Raw genomic sequence first — 16,104 nt, 5'->3', positions numbered from 1 at the left:
CTTTTGTTAGCCTTTAAAATGTGGAGGGTTTTCTGTACACCCTGTATTTCATGTTATTTCCATATACATCTAAGGGAGTATACCACCATACGTGACACCAAGGCCAGGGTGTAACATGTTTGCCTGATGGGTGTGCCAGTATACCACAAGGCACCTCAGAATGAAATAACACTTTTGTCTTCCAGTTAAGTGTGTGAAGAGTTTGTGAGGTTTCCTTGTGGGGGCAGTGAAGAGTCAGATAAACCTTTTGTCTTTTGTTCATGAATAGTTGTGGTCTGTCCTTTCCTTGTGGGGCAGTGAAGAGTCAGTAACTTAGTCTTAGTTAAGTTTATGAATAGTTTGTTGTCTTTCCTTGTGGGGCAATGAAGAGTCAGAGAAACCTTGTCTTTTGTTCATGAATAGTTGTGGTCTGTCCTTTCCTTGTGGGGCAGTGAAGAGTCAGTAACTTAGTCTCAGTTAAGTTTATGAATAGTTTGTTGTCTTTCCTTGTGGGGCAATGAAGAGTCAGAGAAACCTTTTGTCTTTTGTTCATGAATAGTTGTGGTCTGTCCTTTCCTTGTGGGGCAGTGAAGAGTCAGTAACTTAGTCTTAGTTAAGTTTATAAATAGTTAGTTGTCTTTCCTTGTGGGGCAGTGAAGAGTCAATAACTTTTTGTCTTACGTTTTATGAATGGTTTGTGTTCTTTACTTTCCTTGGGCAACTAAAAGTCAGGATCCAGGGACTGCTGCGTGTTTGGCTGATGGCTTCCTGCACCTTCCCTTATTTTCTTGTTCTCTCTTCATCTGTTCTTAATTACTTTTGTGCTTTTGTGAATAACTGTGGACTTTCCTTGTATTGTGGAGGACTTAGAGGAGATTAAATGATACGTACAAGTTTCTAATGCATGAGTGTTTATAGATTACAGTCTCAATTTACATCTGCTTTATAAACAATAAGTGGGGCTATTAAATTTGAGAAATATGCCAGATAGGGACTATAACTCTCTCTCTCTCTCTCTCTCTCTCTCTCTCTCTCTCTCTCTCTCTCTCTCTCTCTCTCTCTCTCACACCAATGAAATATATATATATCCTCAGTAATACACTCACCACCACACACACACACACACACACACATCATCCACGTCTCAGAAACATGCTGCCGCCTGACGCACCTCGCCTGGTCCGTGTCACCAGACACCACAACAAGATAATGCCCCTAAAGGCGCCGCGCACGGACCGGTACAGACTCAGTGCGATTCCCACCATGGTGCGAGCCATCAATCAATAGTATTTCCCTCCTAGATTAGACTTACCTTTAGGATTAATGTTAAGTTTTTCCCCACCCCCTATGTACATTTTCAGTTTGTTAACTGCCTAAATAATAAACCGTTTATTATCATTATTATTATTATTATTACATACACACCATCACCACCACCACTTCCTCATCTTCCCCAGCTACAACACACACACACACACACACACACACACACACACACACACACCACCACCACCACCATCACCTCCTTCTCTCCAGTTTCTTCATCTGCATCTCCACCACTTTCCTCAAACTCGACCCATGCTCCTTCACTGCACACCTGAGGCCCTCCAAGTCGCTCAGGTGTGGGCCAAACCTACGCACCACCACCAGGAGGCATTGCCCAAACTTGACACTGGCCCTGTGCATTGGTGCCGTCTGTCCCAGCACTGTCAAGGCCGCTGTGTGGGTGTCTGGCTCCTCCACACTGGCACACTCACAAAGGAGGTGGAAGGTTGGTAGGTCTGTTTCTCTGTGGTGTGGGCGCTCCGCATAGGCTCTGGGTGTGGAAGAGAGGAAGCTATAGGCTGTGTGTGTGTGGAATAGAGAAAGTTATAGGCTCTGTGTGTGTGTGTGTGTGTGTGTGTGTGTGTGTGTACAGCAGGAGAGGAAATTATAGGCTGTGTGTGTGTGTGTGTGTGTGTGGAGAGAAAATTATAGACTCTGTGTGTGGAGGAGAAGAGGTGGTATACGCTCTGTGCATGTGGAGAGGAGGTGGTTAAAGTTCTGTGTGTGGAGAAGAGAAAGGTATAGGCTGTATGTGTGTGGAGAGGTGGTGGTTAAGGCTGTATGTGTGGAGAGGAGGTGGTTAAAGCTCAGTGTGTGGATAAGAAGCAGTGGTTAAGGTTCTGCATTGAGGGAAGAAGGTCCTTTTAGTTTTATTTAGTTTCTATATAACGTAGTCAAGGTAACTAAACTAGAGATAACAAAAAGAGACATGCCACTTATTATTACCTCAGCAAACTGGTAGCCATACTAGGGGAACAGAAGGGCAGGAGGTGTGCTAGCAAGTCCCTGTGGTGCTCCTCCAGTGCTGGGAGATGCTGCAGCAGGGGCAGGATGGCGTTGTCCACCACTGCTGCTGCGTGTGCCTCCATCAGCTGTGTCAGGCTGTCCATTACTGGGGTGGACAGCTTGGTCTGCATGTGGTACAGCTGTGGAGTGAAGGAGTGAAGGGGTTTGTAAATGCTGTTACTTTCTACAGTCTCTCTCTCTCTCTCTCTCTCTCTCTCTCTCTCTCTCTCTCTTGTTTTTTACTTTTTTTAATAATTATCTTCTGTTTAACATGTACTCTTTTCCTTCTCTTCTTTATCCCTTTATACATACTCTCTTCCTTCTTTCCTTTATCCCTTCATTCTTTCTCTCATTTTTATTTTTCTTATAATTTATCTCTTGTTAATACATACTCACTTCTTTCTCTCAATCCTTTCATTTTTTTCTCTCATTTTTACATTTTATTGCCATTTTCCATCTCATTTTTACATTTCTTTATTATTTTCCCTTTGTTGCTTACATCCTCTCTCTCTCACACACACACACACACACACACACACACACACACATACCCTGGGCAGCAGCAGCAGTTTTCCGACCAGTGCCACCATAGACCCATCTCTCTTCTCCACCCTCCTGCACGCCCTCACCAACACATCATCCTCCACTGGCTCCACAGCGCCCTGGCACACCTCCACATGCCCCACAGCCCTCAGCCCCTCATCAAGCCCCCCAGAGCTGGTAATGGCCCGCAGGAGCTCTTTCTGTAATGCTGCAATGTCTGTGGCTTCTGTCCTGTCCCTTGGGTCTGTTGCTGGCTTCTGTTCTGTCTTGTGGTGTAGGGAGGCTGTACTGGGTTGTATCTCTTTGTCGTGTGAAGTCGGTGTTTTGTCAAGCGTTTCTGTGGTGAATCTGTCGCCTTTCCTGCTGCACGCTTTTCTGTGGCCGCATCCAAATATTCTCTCCCTCCTCTGCTGGCTCAGTCTGCGGCACACCTCCTCATACCTGGGTTGGTTGGCGGGGCTGATGCTCAGGTCTCTCCACATGGCGACTGCAACACATAGTACCACTGTGAGTGTTGGGGTAGTGTTATTGACTTAAGACCCTCCCTCTTCTAACTTTTTCCCCTTTTCCGGCACCTCGCACTCCTTTCCTCACGATGCACCGCCGTTCAAACTTTGGAACCCGAGTTAGTGACGAAGCAGGAACCAACATGTGACCGTGATTGTACATTATTGTGCCATAAGCTAAACACTGCTAATCTACACTTCACATAACTTCATAATGTTACCTTACGTTATTCTAGTTCTACAGATCGTGAGTTTTGTGGTCTTACCTTTCATTCACGTGACGAAGATTTTATTTACCAAGCTACTTCTTACCTAATCCTTACCACCACTTTTAGGAAACTCCCGCCACTGACAGCTGGATCTTGTTGACATCACTTTGTTTCCTTTGCTGCCCGTTTTCCTCTTGCATGATTCACCTTCCTCCGAATAACGATTTTTTGATTACTGATTCCTTACTCAGTGTTTTTTTTTTATTAGATTTAACTATCTATATTTTATATATTTATTTTTTTATTTTATTGATCAGTCTTGAACTCACACTGGTCTCTTGGAAAGTCGTTTTCCTCTTTTACTTAATTACTTACTTACTTACTTACTACTACTTACTTACTAACTAAAAAATTATCTCCGCTTCCTTATTCAGTATTTCAGTCTTTTGATTTAATATATATATATATATTTTTTTTATTTATTTTGTACTGAAACCACGTGAAAGCGACTCAAGATCAAGGCCAAGACCAGCGTGTACAACAGCAGCAGCTGGCTCTGTGACACCAGCAACACTGTGCCAGGGCGCAGAACTACGAGCATCCGTCGCCTGCAGCTGCGTGTAACAGTGCCGCAGGGTGAGCCACGGGGGAGACAGGGTGGCAGAACACAGGGGGCGGGAAGGACAAGGAGGGGCACTCAACCATGTATAGTAGTGGTGCCCGTTAGTCTGACTGGAGTATCTGTCTGGAGCTTGAGGCCAGTCTTGGCAGGACTCAGGGAGGTAAGGCCCTGCCAGGTGAGTTGTGGGTTGACTGCTTGCCTATTCCACCCTGTGCACTTGTATACTGTGGGTGTTTTGTTATTATGGTGAAATGATACATGTATTTAGGTCAATATTTACTTTTTCATCATGAAGGACAAGATGTGATGACTGTTTATTTTGTCCTTTCTCTCACCTGGTGGGCTTCCCGGTACCCAGGATTGACAACCCAGGTGCCCAGCGGAAGCCACACTCAGCTGAGGCTATGTACTTACAAATCTTTCACAATTAGCTGGATAGTGCATGATGTGCAGCACCAAAAAATAAATAAATAAATAAAAATAAATAAAATAAAATATAGATAAATGAATAAATAAATAAATAAAAACTGAAAGAAGGTCGCCAAGATGAGCAGAAAGGGATGCCTTGAAAACAGACATGAATTTCAAAATGGATGATTAGCATCTAGGTAGTGTCATTGCAGCAGTTGGCCCATTACAGTTTCTGCTTAATTGAGAACACATTAACTTGCATTGTGTCCATAATAACTCTCCCCTCCTCAGTGATCGCGGGGGTCGGGCATTCCATCTGTCGAAGTGTTCCACGATGCCCTACAGGAAATATTTTGTTTTATTTTATTTATTTACTTATTTATTAGAGTATAAGCAAATATAACAGTTTTGTCTCATTTCCTGTGCATTTAGTTTTGATTGAACTTAAGGCTTGCCATTTTTAGTGAATTTTACTGTATTTTTACATTTTATTATTCACACACCATGCATGTTATAGATTCAAGGACAAGATGGTGCAGTTCAACAGGTCAGATCCCCAAACTCCACCTTCCTGCTAGCCTTAGTGTCACTTGTACATTGTTTCTGTTCACCTGGCACCTGCAACCCCTGTGTGTCTTGTGAACTGTGAGGCACCTGGAAGGAATAATGTGTTGTCTTTCTCACACAAAACCGGTCACTTAGTCAGTCAGTCACTTAGTCAGTCAGTCAGTCAGCCAGCCAGCAAGTCAGTCAGTCAGTCAGTCAGTCAGTCAGTCAGTCAGTCAGTCAGTCAGTCAGTATTTCCCACAGTAGAGTACAAGCAATAATGTCTTCCTCAATAAGATACATTAAAATACAACCATTTCTTCCACTTCCCAGCACACAAAATGAGCCAGCAAGATTTTCATGCCTGTATAAATCCCAACAGGTTCTTGACAGACAGGCGGACGGGCGGCCAAACAGACAAACAGCCAGCCAAACAAACAGGTGACCAGACAGACAGGCAGCCAGACAGACAGACAAGATGCGGCAGGAAGCACAAGCCATCGTCCTCGCCGCTGGGCCTGGAATGAGGATGACCTCTCTCACTAGCCATACCCCCAAGTGCCTGCTGCCCCTGGGGACGCTGCCCATGCTGTGCTACCCCCTGCACCTCCTCCAGCAGGCCGGATTCTCAGGTGCGCCTCCTGGACCCTGAAAACCCCCAAGGGACATTTCTCAGGGTTGGTAATAAGGGTAGAATGAGAAATAATGTGTTCAGTTTAATTCTCAAGGTCAGTAGTTAAGGGAGGATGAAAATCAATGCCTTCAAACAATATTATCAGGGTAGGATGGGAAATAATGGGTTTAAACTATATTTTCAGGGTCATTAATCAGGGCAGGACAAGAAATAACAGGTTCAAGCTTAGCAAAGTTAGATTTAAGAGCCAGATAGAAGGAAACTGGTTCTAAAGTGGTACTAACTTGGTGGTGTAGCTGTGTGTGGTGTCAGAGTGGTGTTGATGCTTGCTTGTGGTGTTAGTGTGGTGGTGTAGCTCTGTGTGGTGTCAAAGGGATGTTAATCCTTTGTGGTGTCTGTGTGGTATAAAAGGTCAGTTTGTGGTGTTGAAGTTCAGTGTATCAGAGGTGAGTGTGGTGTTGATCCAGTGTGGTGCCAGTGTGTGGTGTTGACCCATGCGTGGTGGTGCTAGTGTTAGGTATATAGGTCAGTGTGTGTCAATACATGTTTGTGGTGCCAGGTGTAAAATCTCAGTGTGTGGTGTTGACTGGGTGTTGTGGCGGCAGAGGTGAGCGTGGTGGTGAGTGAGGGACAGGAGCAGCGTGTGGGCAAGATGGTGGAGCAGTACGGCCTGAAGGTGGACCTGGATGTGGCGGTGGTCAGCACGGCACATGACCCAGGCACTGCGGACTCCCTGCGTCAGATTGCCTCGAAGATAAAGGTGCTGCACTGCTCTCTCTCTCTCTCTCTCTCTCTCTCTCTCTCTCTCTCTCTCTCTCTCTCTCTCTCTCTCTCTCTCTCTCTCTCTCTCTCTCTCTCTTAGTAATGATGACAAAATAATGAAAAATAATGCTTAGATTTTCACAGTCTTTCAAATAACAACAATCCTGACAATTTCATAACCTGACCTCACCTGACCTCACCTGACCTCACCAAACCTCACCTAACTTAACCCAACCTGACCTAATGTGACCTGACCTGACCCAAGCAGAGGAGTGTGGAGGAGGTGGTGGTGATCTCGAGTGACCTGGTGACGGATGTGGCGCTGCAGGATGTCTTGGATCAGCACAGGAGCCGGGGTGCTGACCTCACTATGCTGACCTCCCCCACCCCCTCCCTGCAGACAACTCCCCCGGGGCCCAAGAGCAAGACACACCTCAGTAAGTATAGCGCACACACACACACACACACACACACACACACACACACACACACACACACACACACACACACACACACACACACACACACACACACACACACACACACACACACACACACACACACACACAATTAACTCTTTCAACACGTCACAACACTAGAAGCAACAAAAGCTTACTAAACAGGACATGAAAGAAAGAAAAAGGGAATTAAAAGAACAAATTTAGTAGTTTTTAGCTTGTATAATGCCTGTTGAGCAAAAGAAAAACTTCACAATGGTTAGGGGAAGATTTAACCCTCTCACTACTGTACCAAACAATTAGCAGCAGCAGAAGCAATGCGTGAAATCTTTATAAGCATCTGCAAGGAAGTTAGTGCTGGGAAAGAATACATATTGCAATTTCTTCCCAGTTCAAAGATTGGATGTGGCTGTGGAACAAGTAAAGGTGTCTCAGAGTGATTGGTGATGAGGGAAAGGTGGACCAGGTGGCAGGCAAAGGGTTAAGAGAATAATCACAGCATTTATAAGATCAACACTGGAATATGCTTCGCTTTGGAATCTACATGGAAAAAACAATTAGGTAAGAACACACACACACACACACACACCTTCCAAACTCCCCTTGTTGCCTCTCCTCTCCCTTCCTGCAAACACCCTCTTTCTAACTTCTCCTTCTTGTACAACCCCTCTCCCTCTCTCCCTGCAAACAATATCACCTCCCACACTTCTAACCTCTCCCTCTCTCTTGCTCTCCAGACAGCGACATCATCTGCACAGAGGCAGGGTCAGGCCGGCTGGTGTATGCGGTGGCAGGGGGTGACTATGATGAGTGTGTGACCCTGCAGAGCTCCTTACTGAATTGTGCTGCCCCCCTGCTCCTCTCTGCCTCCACCCAGGACGCTCATCTCTACGTCATGAAACGTTGGCTGTTCGACTATGTTCTCAATAAGGAGTGCGTGCGTGTGGCTTAGAGAGAGAAAGAGAGAGAGAGAGAGAGTAGGAGTGAAGGATGTAGATAGACTAAATATTGTGTTTTTAGTGACAAATGTGTAGTTTTTGGCAGCATTGAGAGAGAGAGAGAGAGAAAGAGAGAGGGAGTAGTAGTGAAGGATGTAGATAGACTAAATATTGTGTTTTTAGTGACAAATGTGTAGTTTTTGGCAGCATTGAGAGAGAGAGAGAGAGAGAGAGGAGACTTAGTTTTGTGTTGGGTATTGGTGAAAGGTTGTGAATAGTTGTAGCAGTGGAGGAGGTGCACATAGACTGAATGTTGTAGTGTTATTAAGAGGTTTATTGTCTTGGGTGCTGTGGGGTGTGTTGGGGAGTGTTTGGGAAGTATTTGGGAGTGTTGGAAAGTATTGGGGAGTGTTTGGAGGGAGTGTTTTGTTTGACAGATAGATAGACAGTCAGGCAGGCAGATAGACGGACAGGCAGCTAGAATTGATTTTTTTTTTTTTTTTTTTTTTTTTACAATCATCTGGTCAATTTTTATGAGTAGGATTATGAATAGACTGTTCCTTTCTTCTTTTTTCACTTCCTTTTCATTTCTTTTCATGTTTTGTAGTCTGCTTCCTTATTTTTTTTTTTTTTCGTGGTCTCGCTTCTTAATTAGACTTTCCTTTTCACTTCTTTTCTTTCTTGTAATCTAATTTATTTAACTAGACATTCTTCTCTTTCTTCATTTTTCTTTCTTTGTTTCTTTCTTGTATTCTTGTGACTTCTCAAGTAAACTTTTCTTTTTTTTTTCTTCTTTTCTTCTTTCTTTTCTTGTAATCTGACTTGTCAACTACATTTTTCTTTCTTTTTCTTTTTTTCTTTCTTTCTCCCTTGCAGTCTTCTAACTTCCTAACTAGACCTTTTTTCTTTTAATCCTTTTTCATCTTATCTTTTCTCTCCCTTCTTTTTCATTCTTCCTTGTAATCCACTAACTTCTTAACTAGACCCCTTTCTCTTTTTTGTCTTTCTTCCTTTCTGTCTTTCCTTCTTTGTATTTTTGTTTGTTTGTTTGTTTGTTTCTTTCTTTCTCTCTTGTAATCTAACTTCTCAACTAGTCTTTTTCCCTTTCCTTTTTCCTTTCCTTCCTTCTTTATTTTCCCCCCCCTGTAATCTAACTTGGTCTTCTCAGCACATAAACAAAAATCTGACGTGAGTGTTACCAATACAGGTCTCCTTGTGCTGACATGGGCTCCCTCAAGGCGGAGATCCTGCCCCACATTGTATCCTGCCAGTTCACTGACCACAGCAGCAATGACAAGCTTGGTGAGTGCTGGTGGTGGTGGTGGTGGTCAGAGAGATGGTCAGACAGGTTCTCATGGGTGTTCTGTCCTGTTGGTAATGTTGGCAGCTCTGCTCACCACTGGGGCAAACTCAGCCTCTCTTAAAAGTACTGATATTTCTTCATTTATCTCAACAGTTACACAAGTTAGGTGAATTTTGTTTACATCCACAAGTGAGGCAGTGTTTGTTTGGCTTTGTCACAGTTTTTAGTCATGATAGGGTGAAAAACAAAGCAATTATGGTGAGTTTAAGTTAAGAATAGAGAGAGAGATATCTGAACTTTATAACAAGCCTGTTTTTCTTTCCTTCAGAGAGAGAGAGAGAGAGAGAGAGAATCTTTTGTCCTTTCCTTCAGGGTTGTCAGGGGCTGTAGAGAGAGAGGAGTGGGATGACCTGGTGAAGAAGTACAACAGCAGTGTGGTCCCCTCCCGCCACCACAGCCTGGCACACCTGCAGCCCCCCGTGTGCCTCACCTTCCACCACCCCGGCCTGTGTGTGCGTGCCAACACCCTGCACACCTACTGGCACCTCAACCGCAAGGTGGGCGTGTGTTGACTGTTACCTGGCTCATCTTTGTCTGTTTGGGCATCTCTTTCTCTGCCCCTGTGTGTGGAATGAAGGGGATATGTGGTGACTTCCTTGCTTGCTCTGTCTGTCTGTCTGTCTGTCTGTGTGTCTGGGTGACTGTTTCTCTGTCCCTGTGTGTGGAATGTGGTGGGTCTTGAAGTGTGTCTAGGGAAGAAGAGAAGGAAGGAGAGGCAGACAGTGATGAGGGAATGAATGAGACATGCATGTTTACTACTACTACTACTACTACTACTACTACTACTACTACTACTACTACTACTACTATACTACTACTACTACTACTACTACTACTACTACTACTACTGTGCTGGTGTATTCAAACTTTCCCTATTGCAATGTCCTGCTCATGTCCTCACCATCTCTCCACAGATTAATGAGCTGTTCAACCAGGTGTACCCCAACTCAGAGTGGCAGCTGAGGCATCCGACAGCTGTGATCATTGAGCGCGCACAGGTAAGGCCACACACACACACACACACACACACACACACACACACACACACACACACACACACACACACACACACACACACACACACACACACACACACACACACACACAGAGCATTCATAGCTTTTGAGGTAAATAAGACAAATTAACTTTGAAATGCAGGACTTTATGAGCTTGACTTGATCCTGTAAAAGTACAATTAGGTAAACACACACACACACACACACACGCATCTTAACACTCCTTTCTGCCTTTTTTTCTGTGTGTGTGTGTTTTTTCAATTAGTTTTTATGTTTTTAATAGTTTTTGTGCTTTTAATGATTTATCTGCAATACAAGAGAATGCATACACACACATACACACACTAACACCTGGTGAGTGCCACAGGTGAGCGAGGACAGCGTGGTGGGTGGTGGCACTATGGTGTGTGAGAAGACCAACATTGCCAGCAGTGTGGTGGGGAAGCACTGCCGCATCAACCCCCTGGTGCGCCTTTCTTCCTCTGTGCTGGGGGACCATGTCACTCTGGCCTCGGGGTGAGTGACAGACACCTGCCTCCTCCTGCTGCAGTGGCTGTAGGAGGTTTTGTTGAGTGCTTTGAGGGAATGCATGGGTGTGCTTCAAGGGAGTGTTCAAGAGTGTTTAGCTGTGTTTTGAGGGAGTGAAGGACACCTGCTGCTTCTGTAGTGGAGTGTTTTGGGGTGCTGGTGTAGTGGAGTGTTTTAGTGGAGTGTTTGGGGTGGTGGTGTAGTGGAGTGTTTTAGTGGAGTGTTTGGGGTGGTGGCGTAGTGGAGTGTTTGGGGATGCTTCAAGAAAGTGTTCAAGAGTGTTTGGCAGTGGTTTTGCAGGAGTGACGTACACCTGGCTGCTGCTGTAGTGCCTGTAGGGGCTTGTTGATGTTTTAGGGTGCAGGAAATGAGAACTACTACTAGAATTTGGTGTTGGAAAGATGCCTGAGTCTGTGTGTGTGTGTGTGTGTGAGAGAGAGAGAGAGAGCCAGCCAGCCAGCCTTGATCCAGTCATTGCATTGCAGGTGCGTGATAGAGAACAGCCTGATTCTGGCCAGCGTGGAGAGGAAGTGTGTCATCAAGAACTGCATCGTGACAGACTCCAACAAGATAGAGGAAGGCAGTGAGTGATGCTTCCTTCCCTTACAGTGTGTGCTTAGACCATACCTGTATACTGAATGCTTAAACTGTACCTCTATTCTGGGTGCTGAGGAGTTTATATCTTTATACTCTATCCCGTGTGCTGACAGTGCTGACTACACACTGACCCCCTTTCCAGCGCCCCTAAGCCTTGGTACAGATTTAAACAAGATAGGTAAGGTTTGGGTCTCCGAGTGATGGGTGATGGGAACGGACTCAGTCTTACATTCTCTTCCTGTTTTGGTCTGATTTAACGTTGCTGTTCCAGAGACCTACAGCGGGGAGGTGCTGGAGGCCACCCAGGACTTTGCCTAGCCTCTGCTGCTGCCCTGACCATGCAAGTGTGTTTTAGTCACCATCTATCTGCTCTGTTCTCTTCCAAGATTTGATTGAAAGGGAGACTCAAATATGGGTTCCTGGGAAATGCTGAGATGATGCGGAAGTGTGTTTTTAGTAAAGAATTATAAATGTTTTGTGTGTTTTATTCTATATGTAGTGAGTTATTTCATAATTCATTGGCACTGTGGGTTATAAGCTTACTGTCTTTTTATGCAGGAGGAGCATCACCCAAGGGTAACATAATTAAAAGAGAGAGAGAGAGAGAGAGAGAGAGAGAGAAAGTCCCTCTGAGGTGCCGGCCTCCCCAAAGACTCAGAAACGATTATAAAAAAATGGCAGGTGTGTTGAAACCTTCCACCTGAAAGAGTTTAAGTCACAGGAAGGAGGTACACAGGCAGGCAGGAAGTTCAGAATTTGCTAGAAAAGAGAATGAGTGATTGAGAGCACTGGTTAACTCTTGAATACAAACTAAGGTTATATATATATATATATATATATATATATATATATATATATATATATATATATATATATATATATATATATATATATATATATACACATATATATATATTTTTTTTTTTGGGTGGGGGCGGGTAGAAAATAAGTGTTTAATCACCTAACATTTTGTTTAAGGACTTCACTAATTAACTCTTTTTAACGTTTCATTAATTAATTTATTTTAATTTTCTTTTAATAACCAAATCTTATTTTCTTTTTATTGTATGTCATGTTTTCCTGTTTATTTCCCTGTATTTTTATTTATTTATTTTTTTTTCATTACATACTTTTCTTCGTTTTCCTTTAAGTCATCAAAACAATTCTTTTACTTCCAATGAAAAAGTTAGCACACAAATATTGTACATAAGCCTGGCCTGCGTCGGTAGCCAGTGATTCCTTCATAGGTGACAAGCTCGTTATCAATTTGGCAGCCTTATTCATGATTATTTGCATCTTTTTTTTAGTTGGTGTTTAGACAACTGCTGGTATGAAGAATTCCAATAACCCAGCCTGTTAAAAACCTGGCTATGAAATGGAATGTTCATTGAGCTACTTTATTCTCATAAACGCAATATTAAATAAGAAACAATTAATAGATGAGAAGGTAAATTATAGGAAGGAATGTGAACGAAGAAAAATAAATGTGGAAAGGTATGGATGAGGGGAGAAGTATGACGAAAAATGGATAAAGGGAAAAAAAGATGATGGAGAAAAGAAAGAGCGAAATGGATAAGGGAAAAAATTTGACAATCAGAACTAATAAGGAGGAAATTTAAAAAAAATGAAAAAAAACATGCATGAGAAGAATATAAATAAAAAAAAATGAAAGGGAAAAAGTTATTTTCATAACAAGCAAAAAATGAGTGACGAAGAAAAGAGAAAAAAATGAAAAATAGAGGAAATGAATGAAATTTAAATTCATATTCAAATTCGAATGGTTTATTGACGTAAAAAAAAAAAAATACATCAAAGGAGGCAATCAGCATGCTGAGATGACCACCCAGCTGACCTTGTAAGGCCTTACAAAATGCTTACCTAAGTGAATGAAATTAACAATAAACATAGACAGATATGCGTTCAATCAAGATCAAAACTAAAACTATCATCATCACCATCAGCCAGTGTTGATTTCGGCCAGCTGACTTCATAAAAGAACTGGGAAACTTCATTTTTCTCTTCTATCTACAATTGGCTTTACCTGCAGTGCTTCTAAGTACCTCCAGACTCCCAGGTACAGGTGTGAAATTGTAAGAAAAGTTATCATATTGAGTATTAGAGACGTGAAATATAGGTTCAGGTATTAATTTCTCTCTCTCTCTCTCTCTCTCTCTCTCTCTCTCTCTCTCTCTCTCTCTCTCTCTCTCTCTCTCTCTCTCTCTCTCTCTCTCTTTTAAAAGTAGATGGTGATTATATATTCATTGTGTTATGGTATTTATTTTTTTGTCACATCCTCTTCATCCTCCTTTGTCTTACTCATCATCCCCCTCTCCTTCTCTCTTCCTCCTCTTCTATCTCCACTCCGCTTTCTTTTTCTTTCTCTTCCTCTTCCTCCTCCTCCTCCTCCTCCTCCTCCTCCTCCTCCTCCTCCTCCTCCTCCTCCTCCTCCTCCTCCTCCTCCTGACCTAGCCTAACGAAGTAAACACCAACTGAAGTCAAAATTTTGAGACAAATAAGTGGATGGAACGTTTGGAAATGTGGACCAGCGTGTTGTGAGAGATGTGCAGCCCCTGACACACCCTGACAGCCCCTGACAGCCCCTGACACACCCTGACAGCCCCTGACACACCCTGACACACACTAACAGACACTGACAGCCCCTGACACACCCTGACACACACTAACAGACACTGACAGCCCCAGACACACCCTGATACTAACACCCCCTGACACACCTTGACACTAACATTCCTTGACACACCCTGACAGCCCATGACATACCCTGACACTAACAGTCCCTGACACATCCTGACACATTCTGACAGCCCCTGATATACCTTGACAGCCCCTGACACACCCTGACACTAACACCCTCTGACAGCCCTTGACACACTGACACCCTGACAGCCCCTGACACACCCAGACACTAACAGCTTCTGACAGCCCTTTACACACCCTGACACTAACAGCCTCTGACACACCCATACACTCCCTAACACACCCTGACACTGACAGCTTCTGACAGTCCCTAACACACCCTGACAGTCCTTGACACAGCCTGATACTAACAGCCTCTGACAGCCCCTGACACACCCTGACACACCCTGGTACTAACAGCCCCCGACAGCCACTGGAACACCCTGACACAGCCTGACACTAACAGCTCCCCTGTTACAGGTGTCCTGCTGGCCGTGCTCCGTGGCCAGCAGTGCAGGTGTGGGGCACCCCACAGGGGGAGTGGGACGTGGAGTGGGTGTGGCGGCGGCGTGCCTTGATGTGCAGACCGTGAGGCGCGATGAGTGGGGCGGGGGAGAAGGAGGAGTGCTCAGTGGGTGGCGGCGGCGGCGGCGGCAACACATCGCTGATCACGTCTGTCAAGACCTGCATCTTTGTCCACACCAGGGAGAGGAAGTCAAAGTGTGAGGAGTGCGAGAAGAAGATCAGCCAGATCATCTCCAACTACTCTGGCGGCAAGGTGTTTCAGTGCCTGGAGTGCGGCAAGACCTTTGCCCACAAGCGGTCTCTCACCAAGCACAGCGCCACACATGCCGGCACCAACACTGTTGAGTGCCACAGGTGCAAGAGGAAGTTCCCGGACAAGGAGCAGCTGGCGTCCCACGACCCGGCTTGCTGCGAGAGGCCCAAGGACTGGCAGTGCGGCGAGTGCAGCAAGACCTTCGCCAGGAAGTATGACTACGACAAGCACTGCCTGACACACACCAGCGAGGCCGGCAGCTTCCCGTGCGAGGTGTGTGGCAAGACCTTCACCCGAAAGAGTCACCGGGACGTGCACTACCTCTGCCACACGGGCATCAAGGAGTACGAATGCACTGTCTGCAGCAAGATGTTTGCCCGCAAGCACGACCTCAGCAAACACTCCCAGGTGCACACGGGCGAGAAGAACTTCCGGTGCCACCTGTGTGGGAAGCATTTTGCCAGGAAGGCCCACCTGGATGTGCACTACCTCACCCACACTGGCATCAAGAACTTCAAGTGCCCTCACTGCTCCAAGATGTTCGCCCGCAACAGTGACCTCAACAAGCACATCCTCATCCACACAGGAGTCAAGCGGTACGAGTGCTTCTACTGCGGCAAGAGGTTCATAAGGAAGAGCCATCGCGACGTGCACATGGTCACACACACGGGGATCAAGGACTTTGGGTGTCTGCAGTGTGGGATGAGGTTTAGCAGGAAGAGTGACCTCAACAAGCATTCCACCACACACACCAGCCAGGACGACAGCCGGGTGTGACCCCAGCACGCATTTGTATGAAGTCATCTAGGTGTAAGCTGAAAGTTACATATATAAAACCAAGTGTGTGTGTTTCATATAATCTGCTCTGTCAACTTTCTCAATAAACTAAGTCTGGTCTCAAGTTTTTTAGTCATTCAGCCAGATAGCCAGCTAGTCAGCCAACCAGTCAGTCTTCCTTTCAGCCAGCCAGTCAGCCAGTCAATCAGCCAACCACTCAGCCAGTCAGTTAGTCATTCAGTCAGCCAGCTAGTCAGCCTGCCAGTCAGTCAGCCTTCATTCTTCACTTTTTTTAATATACTGATTTACTGTATTATAATATCCTTTGCGTGACTGTATATGTGTGAGATGGTTTGTAGAGGCTTTCATTGTGGCAGACGTGCTGGCCTTGTGTGGTGCGGGTGTGGGC

At 44.9% G+C, this 16,104-nt stretch overlaps 3 protein-coding genes across 9 annotated transcripts; 2 read left to right on the top strand and 1 right to left on the bottom strand.

Moving 5' to 3' along the window:
• Positions 1–1,045: 1,045 nt before the first annotated feature.
• Positions 1,046–3,798, bottom strand: LOC135094133 (uncharacterized). Of its 3 annotated transcripts, none has more exons than XM_063993938.1 (4): positions 3,683–3,746; positions 2,862–3,340; positions 2,251–2,450; positions 1,046–1,795 (listed from the first exon to the last, which is right to left on the bottom strand). In XM_063993938.1, the coding sequence occupies exons 1-4, from the start codon at positions 3,729–3,731 to the stop codon at positions 1,498–1,500; spliced, it is 1,026 nt and encodes a 341-aa protein (XP_063850008.1). In that variant the 5' UTR covers positions 3,732–3,746; the 3' UTR covers positions 1,046–1,497. The 3 variants fall into 3 exon arrangements, with proteins under 3 accessions (XP_063850008.1, XP_063850011.1, XP_063850009.1); XM_063993941.1 differs by having other exon boundaries at positions 1,047–1,795; positions 3,672–3,798; XM_063993939.1 differs by having other exon boundaries at positions 1,047–1,795; positions 3,626–3,727.
• Positions 3,799–4,047: 249 nt separating this feature from the next.
• On the top strand, positions 4,048–11,918 carry LOC135094131 (translation initiation factor eIF2B subunit gamma-like). 3 transcript variants are annotated; one of them, XM_063993935.1, is made up of 11 exons: positions 4,048–4,204; positions 5,530–5,779; positions 6,387–6,541; positions 6,812–6,980; positions 7,739–7,934; positions 9,147–9,241; positions 9,615–9,799; positions 10,217–10,300; positions 10,686–10,834; positions 11,332–11,429; positions 11,715–11,918. In XM_063993935.1, the coding sequence occupies exons 2-11, from the start codon at positions 5,626–5,628 to the stop codon at positions 11,759–11,761; spliced, it is 1,332 nt and encodes a 443-aa protein (XP_063850005.1). In that variant the 5' UTR covers positions 4,048–4,204; positions 5,530–5,625; the 3' UTR covers positions 11,762–11,918. The 3 variants fall into 3 exon arrangements, with proteins under 3 accessions (XP_063850005.1, XP_063850006.1, XP_063850007.1); XM_063993936.1 differs by lacking the exon at positions 4,048–4,204 and adding an exon at positions 4,211–4,350; XM_063993937.1 differs by lacking the exon at positions 4,048–4,204 and adding an exon at positions 4,225–4,365.
• A 1,442-nt stretch (positions 11,919–13,360) lies between these two features.
• On the top strand, positions 13,361–15,815 carry LOC135093844 (oocyte zinc finger protein XlCOF19-like). 3 transcript variants are annotated; one of them, XM_063993410.1, is made up of 2 exons: positions 13,361–13,517; positions 14,621–15,815. In XM_063993410.1, exon 2 carries the CDS (start codon positions 14,739–14,741, stop codon positions 15,693–15,695), a length of 957 nt encoding a protein of 318 aa, XP_063849480.1. In that variant the 5' UTR covers positions 13,361–13,517; positions 14,621–14,738; the 3' UTR covers positions 15,696–15,815. The 3 variants fall into 3 exon arrangements, with proteins under 3 accessions (XP_063849480.1, XP_063849481.1, XP_063849482.1); XM_063993411.1 differs by having other exon boundaries at positions 13,378–13,533; XM_063993412.1 differs by having other exon boundaries at positions 13,380–13,523.
• The last annotated feature ends 289 nt before the right edge of the window (positions 15,816–16,104 follow it).

This window comes from Scylla paramamosain, chromosome 44 (assembly GCF_035594125.1).
Source record: "Scylla paramamosain isolate STU-SP2022 chromosome 44, ASM3559412v1, whole genome shotgun sequence".
Lineage (NCBI taxonomy): Eukaryota > Metazoa > Arthropoda > Malacostraca > Decapoda > Portunidae > Scylla > Scylla paramamosain.
This window is presented reverse-complemented; position numbering and strand designations above follow the sequence as displayed.